We start from the raw sequence: 21541 nt of genomic DNA on the forward strand, positions 1-21541 counted from the left end.
GATGCAGATTTTCTCCCTGCCAGGTGATAGAAAACTGCAGTTTAACAAACTATTTCAATAGCAGACCTGTTTGTTACTGTCTATTCTGTCTATCTCTGATGCCTAATAAACATGGATTTGCTTTGGGCTTCCCCACAATTGGACCAAACCTCTCTAAAGGTGCCTAAACACGCACAATTGGGACTTGGTCCCTTTGGCGAGAGTTCAGGGCACATTCCTGTACATATACGTTGCTATCCTACAGTGTTCTGTTGCTATGGCAGGGCTGACAGTGGGACGCATGACGGAGCAGCATGCAGTGGGCAAGTGAATAAGAGAATAAGGTCAGCCTTTGCTTGACCAAGGTGATCCGCCAGTCCAGATCTTTCGATAATGCATCAGGGAGGATTGGGGTGACTGCTATACACATGCTAGATTAACGGCAGAGGCGACTTCAAACAAATGCCTCAACTGAGAACCGTCTAGCGCCCTTTAGCTCTCAAAAATTGCAAAATATTTGCCTGATGAAGAAATTCAATACCAATATCTTCACCATCAAAATGACCAAAGGCTGGTGTGGAATTGTAGAGAGCTGAGATTATACACACATTAATAGATTAACTTTTTCATTAAACACACAAAACACTTTTTTTGTAACAATGGTTTATTGAGTAGCAATATAACTGGCATATGAATCGTGTAATAAACATTCTTATTGTTGAATACTATTGGAGTTCTAATCACTAGTAGATCGGAGTGTATACAGTTGGTACAGAAACCAGTACATGATACAATCTATACATTATGTGCACCGTATAATATAAATACATTGTACAGAAGTCTTAACATGATAGTACAGGGCACAGGCCAGAGGCTTCTGGTGAAAACACAGTCCTGATCTTTAGTCATTTTACAGTTATTGCTTCATGGTAGTTACATGTTCAAAGGGGTAAGTCACATTTCTAACACACCTAATATGGTAAGACAAGACACTGGAATGCTTGAAGATGATTTGTACCTGGTTTATTTACCTAGTATAACTTGCTTTGTGGCAGGCAACATAAAAAAGGGAAAAGGAGGGGCACTCCAATGGTGATAAAACCTTTTAACCTGCCTGGCGTTCTATTAAGATCGCCAGGCAGGCTGCGGGAGGGTTTTTTTTTAATAAAAAAAAAACTATTTCATGCAGCCAACTGAAAGTTGGCTGCATGAAAGCCCACTAGAGGGCGCTCCGGAGGCGTTTTTCCGATCGCCTCCGGCGCCCAGAATAAACAAGGAAGGCCGCAATGAGCGGCCTTCCTTATTTTGCTTACATCGTCGCCATAGCGACGAGCGGAGTGACGTCATCGACGTCAGCCGACGTCCTGACGTCAGCCGCCTCCGATCCAGCCCTTAGCGCTGGCCGGAACTTTTTGTTCCGGCTACGCTGGGCTCAGGCGGCTGGGGGGACCCTCTTTCGCCGCTGCTCGCGGCGGATCGCCGCAGAGCGGCGGCGATCAGGCAGCACACGCGGCTGGCAAAGTGCCGGCTGCGTGTGCTGCTTTTTATTTCAGCCAAATCGGCCCAGCAGGGCCTGAGCGGCAGGCTCCGGCGGTACTGGACGAGCTGAGCTCGTCCAGACCGCCCAGCAGGTTAATAAAATGGAGTAAATCCACAAACACTGCTCTTTCAAAAAGTAGTTAAAAACAAAGCGATTTGTCAACCGCCACCTCTGTGCTACTCGCCTGGCCATCAGTCTTTATGTGAAGGGAAGCAAGAATGTGGCGTCCTACAGTTGCTGGTGATGTCATTACGCTTTTCAGCATGTCATATGCCTTCATCAGGTTTATGGCGGCCATAACATGTAAGAGTAAGTACTGTGGAGTGTCTACAGTCATACCAGACGTCTGAAGTATGCAAAAACTTTAAATGTGACACCCTGGTGGGCTAAAGCACTTACATCTAAATGCCCTCATGCTGTTTGTTGTCTCCAGGGTACCGCTTGTCTCGTTACGCAACCTTTTTCCTCCACTGCCTCTGGGAAGTTAATGGAGCAGAAAAAAAAAAAAAAAGACATTCTGAACTGAGCATGCGCAAGTTTCAAACTGCGCATGCCCATTTCAAAAGGGCTTACACAGTATATGGCCACTAGCACTTCCTAGAGAATATATATGACTGATTAGCCAGTCAAATAAATCTATTTACCGTAACTTTATGCTCAATGCTCCACCTCACATCATCAGATATGTCAAAAATATTAGGCCTTAAAGGGAACTTTAACCGTGATAAAAAATAAATATTTTCACTTACCTGGGGCCTCCCTAAGCCCCCTGCAGCCGCCCTGTGCCCTCGGCGGTACTCTGCTATCCTCTGGTGCCACACCGCAGGTTAGTTTAATTTTCAGCCGACAGTCGACCCCTGGCCACGCACATCCTTGTATGCGTTACCATCGTCAAGCACGTCCTGCGCAGCCGCGGTATGAGGTTTCTCTTACTGCGCAGGACGCGCATGACCACAGTAAACGAAACGAACCCACGGCTGGGCACGGGAGGATAGTCAAGGACCGGGGAGGGCACAAGATGGCTACAGAGGGCTTGGGGAAGCCCCAGGTAAGTGAAAGTTTATTTTTTTTTTATCACTTCAATGCGCTAACAACTCTTGCTTAATTCAGTGAGAACACAGTGCAGCCAGGTTTTTTTTTTTTTTTTACTTCATTCTTGGGATGGCCTTAAAGTACACCCTGTCATTGGCCACATCCTCCTAAACAAACGCCCAGAGCATCAGCATCACAACCCCAAAAAGCATTCTCAAAAATGAGGTAAAATTAAAGGCTCTAGCCCAGGCATGGGCAAACTTGGCCCTCCAGCTGTTAAGGAACTACAAGTCCCACAATGCATTGCAGGAGTCTGACAGCCACAGTCATGACTCAAAGGCAAATGCATTGTGGGACTTGTAGTTCCATAACAGCTGGAGAGCTGAGTTTGCCCATGCCTGCTCTAGCCCATATGCAATTCACTTTTTCACCTGAGTTTTCAACTAGGTGATCATTTTACATTTATCAATAAAATGCCTTTTAAACCACCAGAAAGCAAGAAAATACACAAAATAATTTTGATAGCGCTTTTCCACCTACTTTTCGGTACTTTATTAGTTGAAAAGTGCTGGAAATTCATTTTAAATCGAAGATGAAAAATTATCTCCCAGGAGAAAACTCAGGTGAAAAACTGAATTGCATATGGGCCTCTGTCACTCAAGAAACGCTGACACCCACCCCAATATCTTCTACATCCATCTATTTGCTTTAGTAGTTAAAAGGGAAATTTCACTTTTGTTAATTCCAAACAAAACCCTTTCAGTGCAGCTCTACACATTGCAAGGCTTAATGGCAAATATTTCTTCAGCTTCCTTACCTTGGTTTTATGTGCACATAAAACATTTTTTCTACAATACTTCTAACAGGAACTAACAAATAGGACTGTCAGACGTTGCTGCCAGTAAATGGATTAGTCCAGGTGTTAAAATAGTGATACAGGGGCTCCAGTGCAGTTAATTACTCATGCAGCAAAGTAAGAGTTTTTGGGCAGTCTGTACCTTAAAGTACTGTTGCCATGGCTGAAAATAAAGAGCAATTTGAGCTTCCTGTAAACTTTGGGCCTTGTGCAGCATGGATAATATATACCTACTGCAGTTCTATGACAAAAGTGGAATTTCGCTTTCCCACTCGTAAGAGCTATGGAGGAGTGCTTGGAGAACATGTGGGGAATCTGAGTAGCAATAAGCATGGTTGCAAATGTGATCATATACACAAAACCCACCTGATTTATATACAGCCTTCGAGGCGTGGCATTGGTCAGTGCTGGTGTATACAGAACCACTCACAATTAGTGCAAGACACAGCCTTCAGGATACCGGGCTCATGATGTGTCTGGTCTACAACAACCCTTGGGATGCTACAAATATTCTACTGAATGGGGTCAATTGCTTAAAGGACACATCTGAGCTAATCAAAAAACAAAACAAGATCTTCTTACCTGGGGCTTCCTCCAGCCCCTGGCAGCCTATCTGCCCCTTGCTGCAGCTCCGCTCCGTTGCGGATGTCTTCAGTGGCTGCGCCGCTTGTGCTCTCGCACCCAGGAGCATTCTGCGCAGGTGCAGTACTTCTGCGCAGAATGCTCCAGGCTATGTGAGTGCGAGCAGCATGGCCGACCTGGCGAGGTCAGCATCTGCAACAGAGGGCACCCTGGGACACCGGCTGGAAGCGGAGCTGCATCAAGGAGCAGATAGGCTGCCAGGGGCCAGAGGAAGCCCAAGGTAAGTAGATTTTTTTTTTATTAGCTCGGACCTTCCCTTTAAAGTATTTTACCTCTATTGGGTAAACAAGCAAACAAAAACAAACTTGAAAAAAACAAAACAAAAACACCTGGTAGTTGTAAAATTCCCTCTTTTAAAAACAGCAATAATGTTCTACTTCTAATAAACATAACACATAAAAAAACCCAAACAAACAAACACACCATATCTCAGAAACTGAGTAAGAAATACTTAAATGGTTACCTTATTAGAATGAGTATACAGTAAATCATTTCACTTCTTGTACTGTTTACCTCCTTTATATACAGTATACTGTATTCGCTCTGAACTCTGATACTACTTAGCATTAGCTCCAAAAATGATGACAGTCATTTGGGATTGTGTCTGTACAAGTGGAAACTGCAGTGCAGGAAATAGCAGAGCACTCCCTTTCCCAATTCCCTACTTCCCTTTCTGCCCCTATCGAAGATTTCCTATTCCTCAAACGTTTGTACTTTTACAGAGCCCCTGGGGAGTACTTACCTCGGGAGAGGGAAGCCTCTGCATCCTAATGAGGCTTCCCCTGTCATTTCCTGCATCCCTGATCCAGTGCTGGCAGCCTCTAACAATCCACCGACAAGCTCCAGGACCATAACAATCCTGTGAGAGCCTGGCACAGGTGCACTTGCAGCTTTCGTTCGGGCTGAAGCAGAAACAGAAAGTAGAGCCCAATCTTATCCTCTCTACTGCACAGGATTGAGAGGACGGGGGAAGCTTCATTAGGACCCAGAGGCCACCAAGGGGCTTTTTCTTTGTTACAGGTTTACTTTAACCAAACTTCTGTTGAGCCGAGTAATTGAGAGATTGAAGCAAATTCACCTTGAATTACTCCCAAGAGATGATTAAACACACAGTTGCAGTGCTTTCAATTAAGTCCAATGAGAATCCTGTAGAATCCATACAACTTAGAAGCTTAGTAATCATAGTGCCCAAATGTTAATTTTCAGTGTGAATCAAGCTTCTACAGCCAAAATGCCTGTTTCAGAAAAGCAGCCTCATGACCTAAAAAGGTCTGTCTGAAAGCGTTAACAGCAGCTCCTGTGGGCAGGGTTGTTGCTTGCTGTGCATTATCCTGCTGATGTAGGCTGCAGTGCTGGCAGGGCAGAGAGTTCTCTGAGAACTGAAAGTACTATTTCAAAACAAATCTGGTCACATGACCTGAAGCAGCTAAGTTGATGGATTTAATAGCAGGCTATGGGAGGCTTTTGCTGCTGTCATGTTTAACTACAGGGTAGACCATTTATATGGATACACCTTATATACCACACCATGCCATCATCAATTTTTTTGTTCCAACAGTCTTGGAGGGATCTATCCAATGTGGGTTAGTGTCAGACCAATAGCGGTGGTTTTGTTTGTTAACTTCACCATTCACATAAAATGGTGTATCCATATAAATGGCCATATTAAGATGTATCCATATAAATGGCCCACCCTGTACATTACACTGTTCAGGCTACATTGAGCAAAGCACGGGCTAAACTTCTACTGCAATGGAAGCCTGTGCTGTAGGAAGTGGCTGGCAAAGGGGTTCCTGGCCAGGCACTTTTAAATCTAATTCACTTTACCTCAGCTAATTAAAAAGCTAAAATGCAAATAAACAAACCCACTGTGCCAGTAAATGCCTAACTGGACATGGAAAATATCGACTGTAGCTTAGATGTAAACTGTAATTATCCAGGTCAATTGGTTGTCATGAGTTCCATTACATAACTCCATCAGACAATAAGTTTACACCAACTTGCATATTCTACTACTCCAGAACAGATCAATATGAAAGCAAACTAAAAACACTACTTAAAAGGGGAACTGAAGAGAAAGGTATATGGAGGCTGCCATGTTTATTTCCTTTTAAGCAATACCAGTTGCCTGGCAGCCCTGCTGATCCTCTGCCTCTAATACTATTAGCCATAACCCCTGAACAAGCATGCAGCAGATCAGGTGTTTCAGACTTTAAAGTCAGATCTGACAAGACTAGCTGCATGCTTGTTTCTGGTGTTATTCAGATACTACTACAGATAAATAGACCAGCAGGGCTGCCAGGCAACTGGTATTGATTAAAAGGAAAAATATGGCAGCCTCCGTATATCTCTTACTTCAGTTCCCCTTTAAACTGACATGAAGTAAGACCATACAGGATTCCATATACTGTATTTTTTGGACTATAAGACTCACTTTTTCTCCCCCAAAAGTGGCAGAAAAAAGTCACTGCGTCTTATAGTCCAAATGCAGGGAGTTCCTGACTTGTGAACGCCTGCCAATACCAACCTCCAACCCACCGCAATGTCGGAGACTCCCTGTCCTGTGCCCATGCAGAGGAGGACACAGGGGGGCAAACGGAGGACACAGGGAGACACAAAGGGGCATAGAGGGGGACACAAAGGGGCATAGAGGAGGACACAAGGAGGACACAAAGGGGCATAGAGGAGGACACAAAGGACACAAAGGGGACAGAGGGGAACACAGGGAGACACAAGAGGTACAAGGGGGCATGAGGTACAAAGGAGGCATAATCCACACGTTTCCCCTGCACCATGGATGCACCAGGTTTAGTATATATTTTCTTCCCCTGGTTTTTGTCCTCTAAACCTCGGTGCGTCTTGTGGTCAGGAGCGTCTTATAGTCCGAAAAATACGGTAACTGCTTATGCTCCATTGTCACTTTTAAATGCTCTGCCATGAATGCCGTTAAAGGAAACCCGAAGGGAGAAACCTATGGAGGCTGACATATTTATTTCCTTTTAAACAATGCACATTGCCTGGCTCTACTGCTGATCCTCTGCCTCTAAATACTTTTAGCTATAGACACTGACTGAGCATGCTGATCAGATGTTCCTTGTTTTAGGTACTCAGACACTACTGACCGTAAAGATCAGCAGGATGCCAGGTAACTGGTATTATTTAGTATTAATATAGCTGTGACATCTTCCGCTGCACTGCATATTGTCTTGCCATAGGGGCTCACAATCTAGTCCCTTCCACAGGCATATGTCTATGCATATATTGTGTATTGTATGCATCGTAGTCTAGGGCCAATTGCAGATGAAGCCTAGTATCTGTATGTTTTTGGGATGTGGGAGGAAATCAGAATGACCAGAGGAAACCCACACAGACACGGGGAGAACATACAAACTCCACGCAGATAGTGCCCTGGCTGGGATTTGAACCGGGGACCCAGCGCTGCAAAGCGAGAGTGCTAATCACTACGCCACCATACTGGTATTGTTTAAAAGGAAATAAATAGGTCAACCGCCACGTCTCTCAGCTCTGCTTTTATTTGAAATGCTCAACAAACCTATAATGTAAGATAACGGAACCCCTCGGAGCATTTTAAGTGTTAAAAACACATGTAAAATAGTTATTGCCCTGAATTCAATAAAAAAACTAAAATAAATGACTAAACACGGTAAAACCATTACATGATTAAAAATAATAAAACACATGTAAAGATCCCACTACACTCAATACAAATGAAGCATGACTAACACACACAGCCCTAAATTAGTTCCCAAAGGACCCTGGTACTTCATATACTTAAAAACAGGATCTCCGCCCATAATGGGATCCTGTCTTGGGTGGAGTGGGACGGCATTTGCCACCTTGCTGAACGCAGCATTCAAGGCTGGACTGTCACAAAACTCAGTTCTTAGTGGTTTCTCGGTTTGGTATGAGGTTCTATTGTCACTAGACTGAGCTCAAGGAGAACACACTACAATGCAGGGCACAAAAATCCTGCATTACTGGCCAATTAGGGGACTTTCCATATACAAAGAACTCAGGCTTGCTTCACCTATAGCTCTATGCTAGAGCCATAGGGACAACTTCCCCCCAGGGTCCCACTGATCAGTAGCTCGAAGCCAGTCCCACTCCACCCGCAATACAGAAATTAAAATATGTGCTTTTATGTGAGCCAGATGGAGGCTATCCCAATAACATGGACTCGCTGATCTTTCGGTACAATCCCATATAGAGACTTATTACAAGAGTCTGAGGCCTTAATACTGAAGCCCACACGTTTGGCTGTTGACATAGTTCCGGATGAGCAAGATTACCATTGATTTCCTTCACGCCACACGGTATGCCTTCATTAAGGAGTATTCCCGACGACTGGCGCGAGAGGCCCACAGGAAGAGTGCTCCAGCCATGACTTGTAGAGGTGAGGAGACGCACGCTAAGCAGAATGACCAGCCATACTCCCCGCGGACACCGGGAGGAGGAGGCAGGCTGCTCTGCAGCATGTGCATCCCGCCGGCAAAACACAGAACCGCACCCAGTGTAGACACACCTGCAAAGAAACACCAAATATGTGTTAGTGCAGATCAAATCATATAATCCAAAGTGCCTCATCTGCAGCAGGGGTAGTGCTAGAAATGATGGAGGTTTCAATATATTCTTCAAGACGTTATATTCAAAACTCAGCAAATCTGACAACATGCCATCCCCTGACTGTCCAATCCTTTGAAATAAAATCTTTATTTAGTCTCATAACTTCAACGATCTCACCAACGGAAACAAGTCAGTCGGCAGAAACAAAACTAAGCTGCGGCAGGGGAACAGAGGATCATTGAGGTCTGGCGTGGGCACAGGACGGCTGCAGGGGGCTGGTAGAAGCCCCAGGTAAGGGCTGGTTCACACGGGCGTCTGCTGAGCTTTTGCTTGGCATTGCGTTCAAACGCCAGCGTTTAAACGCCAGCGTTTAAAAGCTAGCTTTTGAAAGCTTTTGAAAAGCGTTCAAGGCTAGCAGTTCTGGTCTCTGCTATTGTTTCCTCGCGTTTACTGCCTCTGAAAGCAGCATGTTGCTTTTGAGACTAGACGCAACACTGGGATCTACTGCCAGGCTTTCATGAAAGCCTGCAAAAGCCAGCTCTAAACGCTCCCATTCACTTGCATGGGATGGCAGTAGATCCCAAAAAACGCTGCATCTGAAACGCTGCGTTAAACGCCACAAAAACGCCCGTCTGAACCAGCCCTAAAGGAGATCAGTCACAAACATTACAAAAATAAAGTGGACTGCATAATTAGCATTAAAACCCTACTAAGATCAGTGTGAATAAAATGTTTAAAAAATAAATGGTTTTAAAGAAACATCAGTATAATGTCAATGTATCATAACTGTGACGTCTGACGGGAGTCTGCCAGCACCATTAGGAAGAGGTGGGGAGCGGCCTAAAACAACGTTTGTTTTTTTACTTCTCAGAAGTGAAGATCCTCATACCTGTGAATGATGGTATCTTCCAGGCTGTCTTGTCTTCCAGCTATTTGCTGTTATCTATGACAGCCTCAGAAAGACATGTGTGGGAGATCCTCAGAGAGGACCCCGCAGACAAGCAGGAGAAGGAGAGCTACACTATGGAGAAGTGAGAGAGTGCATTACTGCCATGACAACAAGGCTCTGGTGTCCCTCAGCCTACAGTAGTTGTGTCCGTTTACACAGCTGTGTTTTGCAGAAGTTCTTCTCTGCTACTGTAAGCTGCAGCACTTGCAAGAAATATACTGTGAAAAAAAATCTATGTATTCCGTTTTGATGTTGCATGTATAAAGCTGTCTGTACCATCAGCCTTCAAGTAAACAGGATTTAAGCCCGACGAAGGCTGCAAAGCCGAAAGCTCGCTTATTCTTATTCTCTTTAGTTAGCCAATAAATGGTTTCATCCTGATTTAAAACTTCTTGCAAGAAATATACTGCCGACATTACAGGCTGGAAAATCCCATCATTCACAGGTATGAGGATCTTAAAGAGAACCTGAACTGAAAATAAAATGTCAAAATAACCATACACAGGTCATACTTCCCTCCTGTGAAGTCTACTCCTCGATCTCTTTCTCCTCTCCTGAGTCCCATTTGTCCACTGTGACAGGCAGACTCCCCAAACTAAAATTATTGCAACAGATCTCCTTTAAAGAGAAACTCCGGCCCTATTGACGGCCAGTGAGTATACAGGTCTAAACATTTATCTAATTGTTCTGCTCTACTTTGTGGTCTATTATGTTATTTAGTTCACCTTACTACTCTGCATAACTCTTACCATTTCCTGATTTATTCAAGATGTGGACAGTATACTTTGTCATTGTTTTGTACTATACTAGTATTTTTTTTTTGTTATCTTGTATTGAATATTGATTGCTTTATTACAATTTCTTTGTTGGCTATAATTAAGAGATTTTGAAATCTAAAGAGGAACTCCAGTAAAAATAACGTAATGAATAAAAGTGCTTACTTTTTTACAATAATTATGTATAAATGATTTAGACAGTGTTTGCTCATTGTAAAATCTTTCCTATCCCTGATTTACATTCTGACATTTATCACATGGTGACATTTTTACTGCTGGCCAGTTATGTCAGTGGAAGTAGCTGCTGCTTGCTTTTTTTGGCAGTTGGAAACAGCTATTATTTCCCACAATGCAACAAGGCTCTCACAGTGTAATGTCAGCACCAAGGTCCTGACATCACACTGTGGGAGGGGTTTCACCACAATATCATCCATACAGAGCCCCCTGATGATCCATTTGGGAAAAGGAAAAGATTTATCATGGGAAAGGAAGTATCAGCTACAGATTGGGATGAAGTTCAATACTTGGTTACAGTTCCTCTTGAAGTATCACAAAGTAGTGACGGGGAAGAGGGGGGGGGGGGGGGGGAGCTCTATGCTAGGATACGCTTTATGTCGACATCCTGGTTGCATTTTGCAATGTGAACAGTAAAGGTACATACACACATTACAATTAGTTTTACCCATCAAGAAAGAGTTTGATCCTGTGGGCAGCACTAAAGACAGGCTCATCAGACCCATCACTCTGCTATGACAGGGCAACATGTCTGTATGGGAAAGGGAAAGACCAATGAGTGAGGCACAACAGAGCAGGTTCTAGCAGGCGGGGGTTAAGAGGGGAACAATGAGCCCGGAAATCACTGTGGTTTAAAGATCCAGTGTGACAAATCTTTAAATCCGCTCACGGTATACCTGTACACAGTTGTTTAAAGATACTGTATATCTCTCTGGCTATACCTGTACATACTCTTGATTCTCAGCCTAGATGGCCCCAAATGGCTTCCTCAGCAGAGTCTAGTATACTTTAGGCTGAGGAGATTGGACGGGCCCTTTGTGGGAGGGTCAGGAGTAACTTGCACTCTCTGTCACTACAGCTCCAATATAAAAGCTGTAACTACACCAAATACTACTGCATAGAACATTCAAAAGGGGAGATTATTAATAACTGTGCAGGGCATCGCTCTTCCAAAAGAAAATAAAAAAGGAAAGAGTAAGCATCAATTGTTACCTCTTTCTTTTCGAGAACTATTATGTAGTTTATCAAATTTTCCTGCATTTGAAAAGAGATTTGTGTATTTCTTACTTACCTGCCACAAGGTGCAAGACTCCAGTTCCCAGAGCAGGGTAAAGACTGCGGCACACACATCCAGCCAGACCCACAACAGCACCAAAAAATATCAGGCCAAGGGAAACCAGCGGCAACAAGAACTGACACCGCCACAGATCTGAAAGAGACAGGCAGCCCTAATGACCTATCAACTTATAAATGATTGCATAAGCCACTTTCATTTCATAATCCGCATAGATCTGAATACAACATCGTCAATGTAAAGAACAGCACTGAAACTTACATGTCCGAATCAGGTCAACCTCACTGTTGTGATTCCCAGGCTGGGTGTATTTCTCTAGGAACTGATCGGAGAAGGACAGGGAGGTGCACTGGAAATCAGCCGAGGGCTCTGTTATCAAGAAAACAGGAATGAATGTTTGAAGGGCATCCTAATAATAATATTCCTAATATTTGCCTAGCGCTTTTGTCCTGTTGGACTCAAACTGCTCAAGAGCTGCAGCCACTAAGGCCTTTTGCACACTGCAAGTGATTCCAATTCAGATTCCGCTTTTTAATCAGTTTTTACATCCGATTCAGATTCCGATTTGCAGTTTGCTCCCTGCACACTGCAAATCGGAATCTGAATCGGATGTAAAAACTGATTAAAAAGCGGAATCTGAATCGGATGTAAAAACTGATTAAAGGGGAATCTGAATCTAAATCGCTTGCAGTGTGCAAGAGGCCTTAGGGTGTCTTGCTCAAGGACTTCTCACTGAATAGGTACTGACACTAGCCAGGATTCAAACCCTGGTCTCCTATGTTAAAGGCAGAGCCCTTAACCAGTACACTATCCAGCCACTCCACATCTGGCAAGTAAACACAATGCTTTTACTGAACAGTGTAGGAGACATAAATATCACATGTGAATCTAGTGGCCTCAGCCTTCATTCACACTATAAACAGTGTTTACTTATTTGTACATGTGCCTTCTGCTGTTACAATGTACATGGCTATTCACAATGCATCCTATTAAAGTAATCTGAGACAAATTAATCAAGTGGAAATGAGGGCAAACTGTATTTGTTTACTATTAATTATACACCCAGCGTATACTAAATATACTGGAATTGACATGCCTGTGTCTAAAACAAGTGTTTATTTAAATATGCACTGAAAATAAACGTATGAGATAATGAATTGTATTTGTAGTATTAATGGCAAATAGAACATAAGTAACAGCCTGGTGTAAAATCTGCTTCAATCAAATGCAAAACAAAAAGAAATAGCAATGTATCTTCAGCCAAACAGAAGTGTTTTGGCTTGCATTTACTTTTCAGGAGTCTGACCTGCATTCCACTCTGTTCGACTGCCTCATCTGCATAGATAGCACTAGTTTTTTTTTAACCACTGCAATGCTCAAAACCTAAAAAAGGTACATTCAAACAACATATTCGTAGGACTAGTACACCACACATACCCATGTTTAACTCGTCATTTCAGGTAGATTGCAGATGTACTGAATTATTGATCAAGGCTTAAAGGGAACCTAAACTAAGGATATGGATTTTTCATTTTAAAATAATACCAGTTCCCTGACTCTCCTGCTGATCCTGTGTCTCTAATACTTTTAGCCACAGCCCCTCAACGAGCATGCAGATCATGTGCTCTGACTGAAGTCAGACTGGATTATCTGCATGCTTGTTGCAGGTGTGAGATTCAGCCACTGCTGCAAACAAAGATCAGCAGGACTGCCATGCAACTGGTATTGTTAAAAAGGAAACATCCATATCCCTCTCAGTTAAGGTTCCCTTTAACCCTCCTGGCGGTAACCCCGACCTACACTCGGGGTAGCCACCACAAAGGATTTCTCTGCCCCGGGAGGGATTTTTTGAATTAAATTTGCTGTAGCCTTTGTAGCTAACACTTCGCTAGCTACCATTGTCCCCCAAGTCCCTCCGCTCTTTTTTGATTGCCCCAGATCGCTGTCGTTATACGACCCCCCCCCCCGGACCCCACGATGGTGCAGCCTTTCCAATCAGCTCCAGGCTTCGCTATGGGGAGGATCGGGATTGCGCATGATGTCATGTCATCGAGGCTGCGGCTCTCGTGGGATCGCAGCTAGGTAACGTATAGCTGCGGCGATTGAGGAGATCAGAAGGGTGCGGGGGACAATGGTAGCTAGCCTAGTGCTAGCTACAAAGGCTAAAGCAAATTTAATTAAAAAAATCCCTCCCTCAGAAACTGCATACCGCCAGGGGGGTTAATTTTAAGTTGTAAGTATGATGCTTACATTGTAATGGTACATTCACATGTGTGCGTAACTGGTGCAGTGAACTCAACATGCCAAAATCAGCATGCTGTCCATTATCAGATAACAGACATGCTAACATTTTCCATGTAAGCATACGTAATGGAATGTCTGCGTTGCATCGCAAGTGGTACACACTATGCAACCTGTTTTTCAGGATGCACAAAACAATGTCCATAGTGTGACAGTAGCCTCAAACTACAGCTTAGCTCTCACTGATCACTAATTACAAGCCACAAAAAACTCTTGTATAACAGAGAAACGCTTCTAAATGCAGCGAATAGAAAAAGGTCAGTAGTTCAAGATGGGAACTGTAGAACATTAAAGGAAATCTGAAGTGAAAATAAACTTGTGATATAATGATTTGTATATGTAGTACAGCTAGGAAATAGAACATCAGTAGCAAAGATGAGAGCCTCATATGGTTTCCAGTACAGGAAGAGTAAGAAACTTCAGTTGTTATTTCTACAAAAGAGCTACTCTGAGCTCTCCCACCCAACTTGGGCCAGCTACAGCCCTGTTTTCTGAAGCAATTAGGCCCGGTTCACACTGGCAAATGGATCAGTGAAAAAGGATCTGATTACTGGTCGGTCAGATCTGTTTTGACTCCGTTGTCACTCAGCTGCTTCCGCTCCTTTTCCCCATATCAGCCCCAGACCCCCATCACCAAAGTGGATTTTGCTATCCAGAACAGTTTGTTTCCTAACTATTGTGAAGAAACGTTCCGTTTTCTCATTGCCTCAATGCAGGGCTTCAATGTCCGTTTTCGTTCTGGGCTCAGCAGTCCGGAAAAATTGGTGCTAAGAGATACTTGCAGTCCGTTCAGCGGAACGGATCCATTTCAGCAGACCACTGTGAATGATTCCATAGGTTAACATTGGATCCATTCGCATGCGTTCCGTTGCAAAAGTATCCGTTCCGCAAATGGACCGTTTTTATTTTCCGCAAGTGTGAACTGGGCCTTATACATCAAAGAAACAGTGAAAGTCAACTTAAGATAAGGCTTAACTGCAGGGAAGTTCAAATGGCCCTTAGCTCTGCTCTGTTTCATAGTTTAAAATGCAGAGTGTAGTTTTTAAAGAGAACCCGAGGTGTGTTTAAAGAATGTTATCTGCATACAGAGGCTGGATCTGCCTATACAGCCCAGCCTCTGTTGCTATCCAAAACCCCACTAAGGTCCCCCTGCACTCTGCAATCCCTCATAAAGCACAGCCGTGCTGTGAGGCTGTGTTTACATCTGTTGTGTCAGTCTCAGCTGCTCCCCCGCCTCCTGCATAGCTCCGGTCCCTGCCCCCGTCCCTTCCCTCCAATCAGCAGGGAGGGAAGTGATGCAGGCGGGGACTGGAGTTCTGCAGGACACGGGGAGAGCAGCAGACTGACACCATAGAGATAAACACAGCCAGCTCTGACAAGCTGTTTGTCAGCAGCGTGGCTGTGATTTATGAGGGATTGCAGAGAGCAGGGGGACCTTAGGGGGGTCTGGGATAGCAACAGAGGCTGGGCTGTATAGGCAGATCCATCCTCTGTATGCAGATAATATTCTTCAAACCCACCTCGGGTTCTCTTTAAGCTGCAAATATTCTATTCTACTAATGTTCTATTAATTACCTGTACTACACATACAATTCATTATATAAAGGGTTTTTTTTCGCTTCAGTGTCACTTAAAGGCTGGTTTTACACCTGATTTTTGCTGCATCCCACCACAACGCAAAAACGACAATCATATGACCCTGTGGCAAAGTGCGCCAACAGGGTCATATGCATAGCGCCACCCCCAGTTCAGTGACGTACTCCCTGTTGGGCAGTGACGTACTCCACAGCCCTGGATAACGTGCTGCAACTCTTGCATTGGATTGGATACTTCCGGCGCACCGCAACAGGTGTGAAAGTCTCCATAGACTGTCATTGCTTTTGCGGCCCCTTGCAGTAAAATAGGGTAACACAATGCAGGTTTAACCTGCAAGTGTAAAAGGGGCCTAAAAGAGGCCTTTGTTTGATAAAAAGCTAAGTAGTAGCACACTAGCTGAAAAATCTCTTTGCAGGACATGACAGAGGATGATCTCCACAGTCAGGAAAAAGGTTTGAAGCTTTTGTGGGGTTTTGTTGCTTTTTGTGTCCCCCTGGAGAGGTTTTTCTTTCACTCCTTGTCCCAGGTACCTCAGTGGAGCATTATGGCTCTAATATGAGAACCTGGCACTGAGGACAGGAAACAACGAACAACAATAAAAACAAACCAACTGTTATAACTCTACAATGTTCTTGTCCAAAATGCTCTGGGATAAATTTCCCCATTTCCTGTCTGAGCAGGAAATGGTGGAAATTCCCTCAAATGGGACACTGGACATTAATACAAATATAAAAGAGGTTCTAACCACGTACTGCACTACTAAACACACACACACACACACACACACACACACACACACACACACACACACACACACACACACACACACACACACACACACACACACACACACACACACACACACACACACACACACACACGATACCTACCATCCTGGTAATAGTTTTGCTGAGAGACCATGATGCACTGCTGCCATAATCCCAAGCTGCCATTGCAGTGATACAGCGCATCTGTGTATGCCTTCTCATTTGCTTTGTCTATTTCGCCATTGAACTCATTAGCAGCTGCGTCACTGACATTGGCAAGGGCAGGAGAGGAGAAATAATAGTACCAGGAGACCGTGCCCACTGCTGCCGACAGGTAGATGACAGACAGGAGGGACAAGACGCTACCAATCACCAACGCCGTGGCAAAGCGGTTATCCATGGTGCGCTGATGCTAGATATCACTTGGTTCAGCATGTGAAGGGTGCATCTGAAAGAAGGCAAGCAGACAGATTAATCTCTACTTTTTCCAGCTATTGCGTTTCATGCAATGCAAAAATATACCAATCACGTACGTATGTACTTTACATGAATCTCCTACCAGGATGAACACCAAACACTGGCATAGTTGGGTAACAGAAGGCATCACAAGGTGTCAGTTTCTACCATTCACTGACCACAGTATGTAAGTTTGCAACAAGCTGATGTTCTATCTAATACATACTTATATTATGCAGAGATGTAGGTAGTGGGAAATGTTTGAACTTTGACTTCTTATTGAATAGCTTTCAAGGTCTACATTTTGGGAGGTCTGTCGATTAGGTTTGAATACATACCTCTGTAGAGGGAAAACTCGGGATACTAGTCTAGAGCCTTCCCAATCCTCGCTCCATCCTGTCGTCCCTGGTCCTTTGAAGTACTCATGCCCCTAAGTACCTCCAAAGATGAGCACATCCGTATTGTGCATGCGCACGTTCAAGCTCGCTCATGCGCAGCACAGATGTTTTTATCTTCCAAGTACTCAGAGATGTGAGTACTTCTAAAGGTGCGTACACATGTCGGACTGACACAAGCTACCAGTCGTCAGACCCACCCGCGGGGCGGACGTTCTGACGAGAGTTTCTGCGGGTGTACAGTCTGTCGGCTGATTAGGCTGTTTTTGATCGATCCGCCGAACGGATTAGTCAAAACCAGCCTTATCAGCTGGCTGAAAGACTGTACACATGCGGAAACTCATCAAAACGTCCGCCCCGCTGGTGGGTCTGACGACTGGTAGCTTGTGTCAGTGCGACGTGTGTACGCACCATTAAGGCTGCATGAGCAGTTCCAAAGACCTAGAAGAATGGGTAGCTTCCACCAAGGATGATGTGGGAACAAGGGCAGCACGGTGGCGTAGTGGTTAGCTCTCTCGCCTTGCAGCGCTGGGTCCCTGGTTCGAATCCCAGCCAGGGCACTATCTGCAAAGAGTTTGTATGTTCTCTCCGTGTCTGCGTGGGTTTCCTCCGGGGCACTCCGGTTTCCTCCCACATTCCAAAAAAAAAACACATACGGATAAGTTAATTGGCTTCCCCTAAAAAAATTGGCCCTAGACTACAGTACTTACACTACATAATATAGACATATGGCAATGGTAGGGATTAGATTGTGAGCTCCTTTGAGGGACAGTTAGTGACAATATACATATATACACTGTACAGTGCTGCGTAATATGTCGGCGCTATATAAATACTAAAATAATAATAATAATAATAATAATAATAATAATAAGTAAGAACTAGGAAGGCTCTATGGTATCCAGAGCCTTCACTCTACATAGGTAAGTATAAAAACTGAATTTTATTTTTGGTTTCAGATATGCTTTAAGAGGAAATAAATATGGCAGGCTCCATATTTTTCTCACTTTAGGTGTCCTTCAAAGTGAACCAAGCACCATTTTTAGCACCCAGGGAATCTCTATAGCACTTTAAAAATGCATGCCAACAATGTGACTCATTATGAATTTTTTTTTATTGTATTTCTTATTTTTACATTTAAAGCTTTAGCACAGACTTTTATTACCCTATTTCCTCCTACTTCCATGGCCTGCCCATCCGGCAGAGATTTTAGGCAGATAAGGACTACTAATTATTTTATTACACATTAGCAGAGAGAAAACAAAAAGCGTTTGATCAGCTGTGGGTGTGTGTAGATTTCACAAAGTGCTTCAAAGACTTTAGAGAAGCCTCAGATGCTCTCTTCACCCCTTCTCTAAGGATGAATAATTGACAGCCAGAAGGGGAGGGGGAACATGGTAGCACCTATAGCAGTGATGGCTAACCTTTGGCACTCCAGCTGTGGTGGAACTACAAGTCCCATGAGGCATTGCAATACTCTGACAGCTTTAAGCATAACTCGGGGAGGCAGAGGCCTGATGGGATTTGTAGTTTTGTCACAGCTGGAGTGTCAAGGTTAGCCATCACTGGCCTATAGCTATTAGAAGCCAGGCAAAAAAAAGTAGTGCTTGGTTCCCTTTAAGGCTTCTTTTACATAGAAGACTGAATTGCGTGCTTCTTGTGCAATTCAGCCTCTCACCTGTCGGCCACCGAGCACCTTCCGGTTGCAATTTAAAGTACACCTGAACTTAGAGGGATATGGAGGCTCAAAACACACACCTGAAATAACTAAATACTTATTCCTAACCTTAACTGGAGGAGAATAAATGTGACTAAAACGTAACCTTTAATAAATACTGCTCATTAAGAGACAAAATCAGTACCAAGTTGTTGCTGAAGGTATCCCCAATTCGCACTGCTATGTAAACCTAAACACATCCCCACACAAACCCTACATGTTTCACCCCGTCAAATGGGGCTTCGTCAGGGGTACAAAGTGCCCAGTGCTAAGAGTGCCAAGTGCTAATGTGCCAATCTACATATAAACTTTTAACTACATTTCACATAATAACAGCCTGTTGGCCTAATCAGCAGCCAAATGGTGTTAGTTGGGGATATCTTCCGCAACCAATCCCTCAACCATCTGCAGTGTTTAGCCATAGTTTTGTTGATCAGCGCCAATTTTGCTTTTTAATTTATTTATTAAAGGTTACGTTTTAGTGACATTCAGTCTCCTCCAGTTAAGGTTAGGAATGTGTATTTAGGGATATGGATGCTTCCTTTTAAACAATACCAGTTGCCTGGCATCCTTCTGATCTCTTTGGCTGCAGTAGTGTGTGAATAACACACCTGAAAAAAAATCATGTGGCTAATCCAGTCTTGCTGAGAGACAGAGGCTCAAAAGGACAGCTATGCAATCTGCATTGTTTAAAAGCAAAATAAATAGGTCAGCCTCCGTATCCCTCTCAGTTCAGGTATGCTTTAAAGAGACTAACAACATGTTGAGCCTTATTTCTTCTATCCTATAAGTTCCTATACCTGTTCCAATGTGGTCTGTCTTACTGCAGCTTTTCCTAGTTGCACAGTGGCTGTGTTATCTCTGTTATATGATCTAATCTTCTCTCCTCTGTTGGGTCTGTCGGGCTCAGGCAGTCCGGCTGGAATGTGCTGTGCTGCTTGTGATTAGATAGAAGCTATACACACCCTCTCCAGGCCCCCTGCACACTCTGTATGACTCACACTTGTAAGAACTCTCAGCTTATTGCTTGCTATGTCTTTTGTTTGTAAACACTGCATAAAAATGGCAATTACAAGCCAAAATTGAAGCAGGTAGGGGCAGAAACAGCACAGAGGACCAGGAGAACATAATGAATAGAATGGTATGCTTTTTATTGTAAGAATTTTACAGTACAGATTCTCTTTAAAGCGGGGTTTGTAACTCCAAGCATTTTAGCACTTGACACACATAACCAGCAGTATAAAAACGGATCATGTAGAGTCCGAGTGTGGCCGCATTCACACCTGACTCAATACTATAGACGCCTTTCTACTGCATGCGCCGAGTGCTAGCAATTACCCGGGTGGTGCAAGAGAGCAGCTGACTGATCATGGTGGTTTGAGTCTGGTGGAGTGGCAGCAGGGACTGAGGTCAGAAGTGGTAGAAACACTACAGTGATAGTAATACGCTACTTTGGGGTATTATTACTCGTGAGGGTGATTTCAACTCAGGCTCCTCTCACATAATGTTCGTTGCAATGCAATGGACAATATAATTGCACTGGTAGCCTGATGTAATGAGTCCTGACATTACAACAGAATGCCTGCAGTGCGTTATCAGGTGCCACGCGTGGTTTGGGGATGCGGTGCAACCATCAGTCTATAAAGACTGAATGTTGAACTGCATATTGCAAGAAAATGTGTGATGGGACTTTTCATCACCATTGCGATCCTATATCTGTGGATGCACACCACAATGGATCTAGTGTGAAAGTAGCCTAAGAGGAGTAGAATCTCGCTATAGTAAGCTCTGATATAGTAAACCTCTGGTTATAGTAAACTCAATCTCAGCAATACATCTGTATGAGTTTACAATGTATGACGAATTGTGATACACTGTAGTAAACTTCTGAGATAGTGAACTAATTGGCCAGGTCACTTGAGGTTTACTAGAAAGGGATTCCACCATAGTAACTTAAAGAGAACATAAACTGAGAAGGATATGGATTTTTCCTTTTAAAATAATACCAGTTGCCTGACTCTCCTGCCGATCCTGTGTCTCTTACACTTTTAGCCACAGCCCCTCAACAAGCATGAATATCGAAGTCAGACTGGATTAGCTGCATGCTTGTTTCAGGTGTGAGAGCTAGCTACTACTGCAGCAAAGAGATCAGCAGGACTGACAAGCAACTGGTATTTTTTCAAAGGAAACATCCATATTCCTCTCAGTGTAGGTTCCCTTTAAGGTCTACAAAGAGATTGCTCCAGAGGAGCAGGAGCCGAGAATGCAGGATAACCTGTCAGTACAAGAGCCATCCACCACTTATCACAGGCTGGCATATACCTCTTGTCTCAGTACCAGCTTAGAGCTATGCACAGCAGCTGTCACAATGACACATGCAGAGCTCCAGTAAGTAACATAAGCACAGGCATATGCTTCAAATACAAACAGATGCTAACCTATAAATAAAAACACATATATAAGTAGATAAATACTAGTTCTACTTACATAACTGATGTATTGTGCTGTCCACGTAATGATTCCAGTAAATTTTATAAAGGGAAAGCAGAAAATACTATTCTAGGCAGTGGCCATTTTGCCAAGCTAAAGCTAATGCTGACATCATATCCTCCCTGACTCTTGTTTTCTCCCCCTCCCTTCTC

At 43.7% G+C, this 21541-nt stretch overlaps 1 protein-coding gene across 1 annotated transcript; it reads right to left on the minus strand.

Moving 5' to 3' along the window:
- Positions 1 to 625: 625 nt before the first annotated feature.
- On the minus strand, positions 626 to 21534 carry CLDND1 (claudin domain containing 1). The gene is made up of 5 exons (XM_068255616.1): positions 21387 to 21534; positions 16455 to 16779; positions 11929 to 12036; positions 11665 to 11802; positions 626 to 8592 (listed from the first exon to the last, which is right to left on the minus strand). The coding sequence occupies exons 2-5, from the start codon at positions 16729 to 16731 to the stop codon at positions 8372 to 8374; spliced, it is 744 nt and encodes a 247-aa protein (XP_068111717.1). The 5' UTR covers positions 16732 to 16779; positions 21387 to 21534; the 3' UTR covers positions 626 to 8371.
- Between the last annotated feature and the right edge of the window lie 7 nt (positions 21535 to 21541).

The sequence above is a fragment of the Hyperolius riggenbachi genome, chromosome 10, assembly GCF_040937935.1.
Source record: "Hyperolius riggenbachi isolate aHypRig1 chromosome 10, aHypRig1.pri, whole genome shotgun sequence".
In the NCBI taxonomy this organism is placed as follows: domain Eukaryota; kingdom Metazoa; phylum Chordata; class Amphibia; order Anura; family Hyperoliidae; genus Hyperolius; species Hyperolius riggenbachi.

Excerpts from the sequence above, each read along its gene's own strand:
- CLDND1 (XM_068255616.1), bottom strand. The coding sequence starts at position 16,731 with ATGGATAACCGCTTTGCCACGGCGTTGGTGATTGGTAGCGTCTTGTCC. Across the intron at positions 12,037-16,454 it reads GCAAAACTATTACCAGGATG|AGCCCTCGGCTGATTTCCAG; the intron begins GTAGGTATCGTG and ends TCTTGATAACAG. Across the intron at positions 8,593-11,664 it reads AGTCTTGCACCTTGTGGCAG|GTGTGTCTACACTGGGTGCG; the intron begins GTAAGTAAGAAA and ends GTTTCTTTGCAG.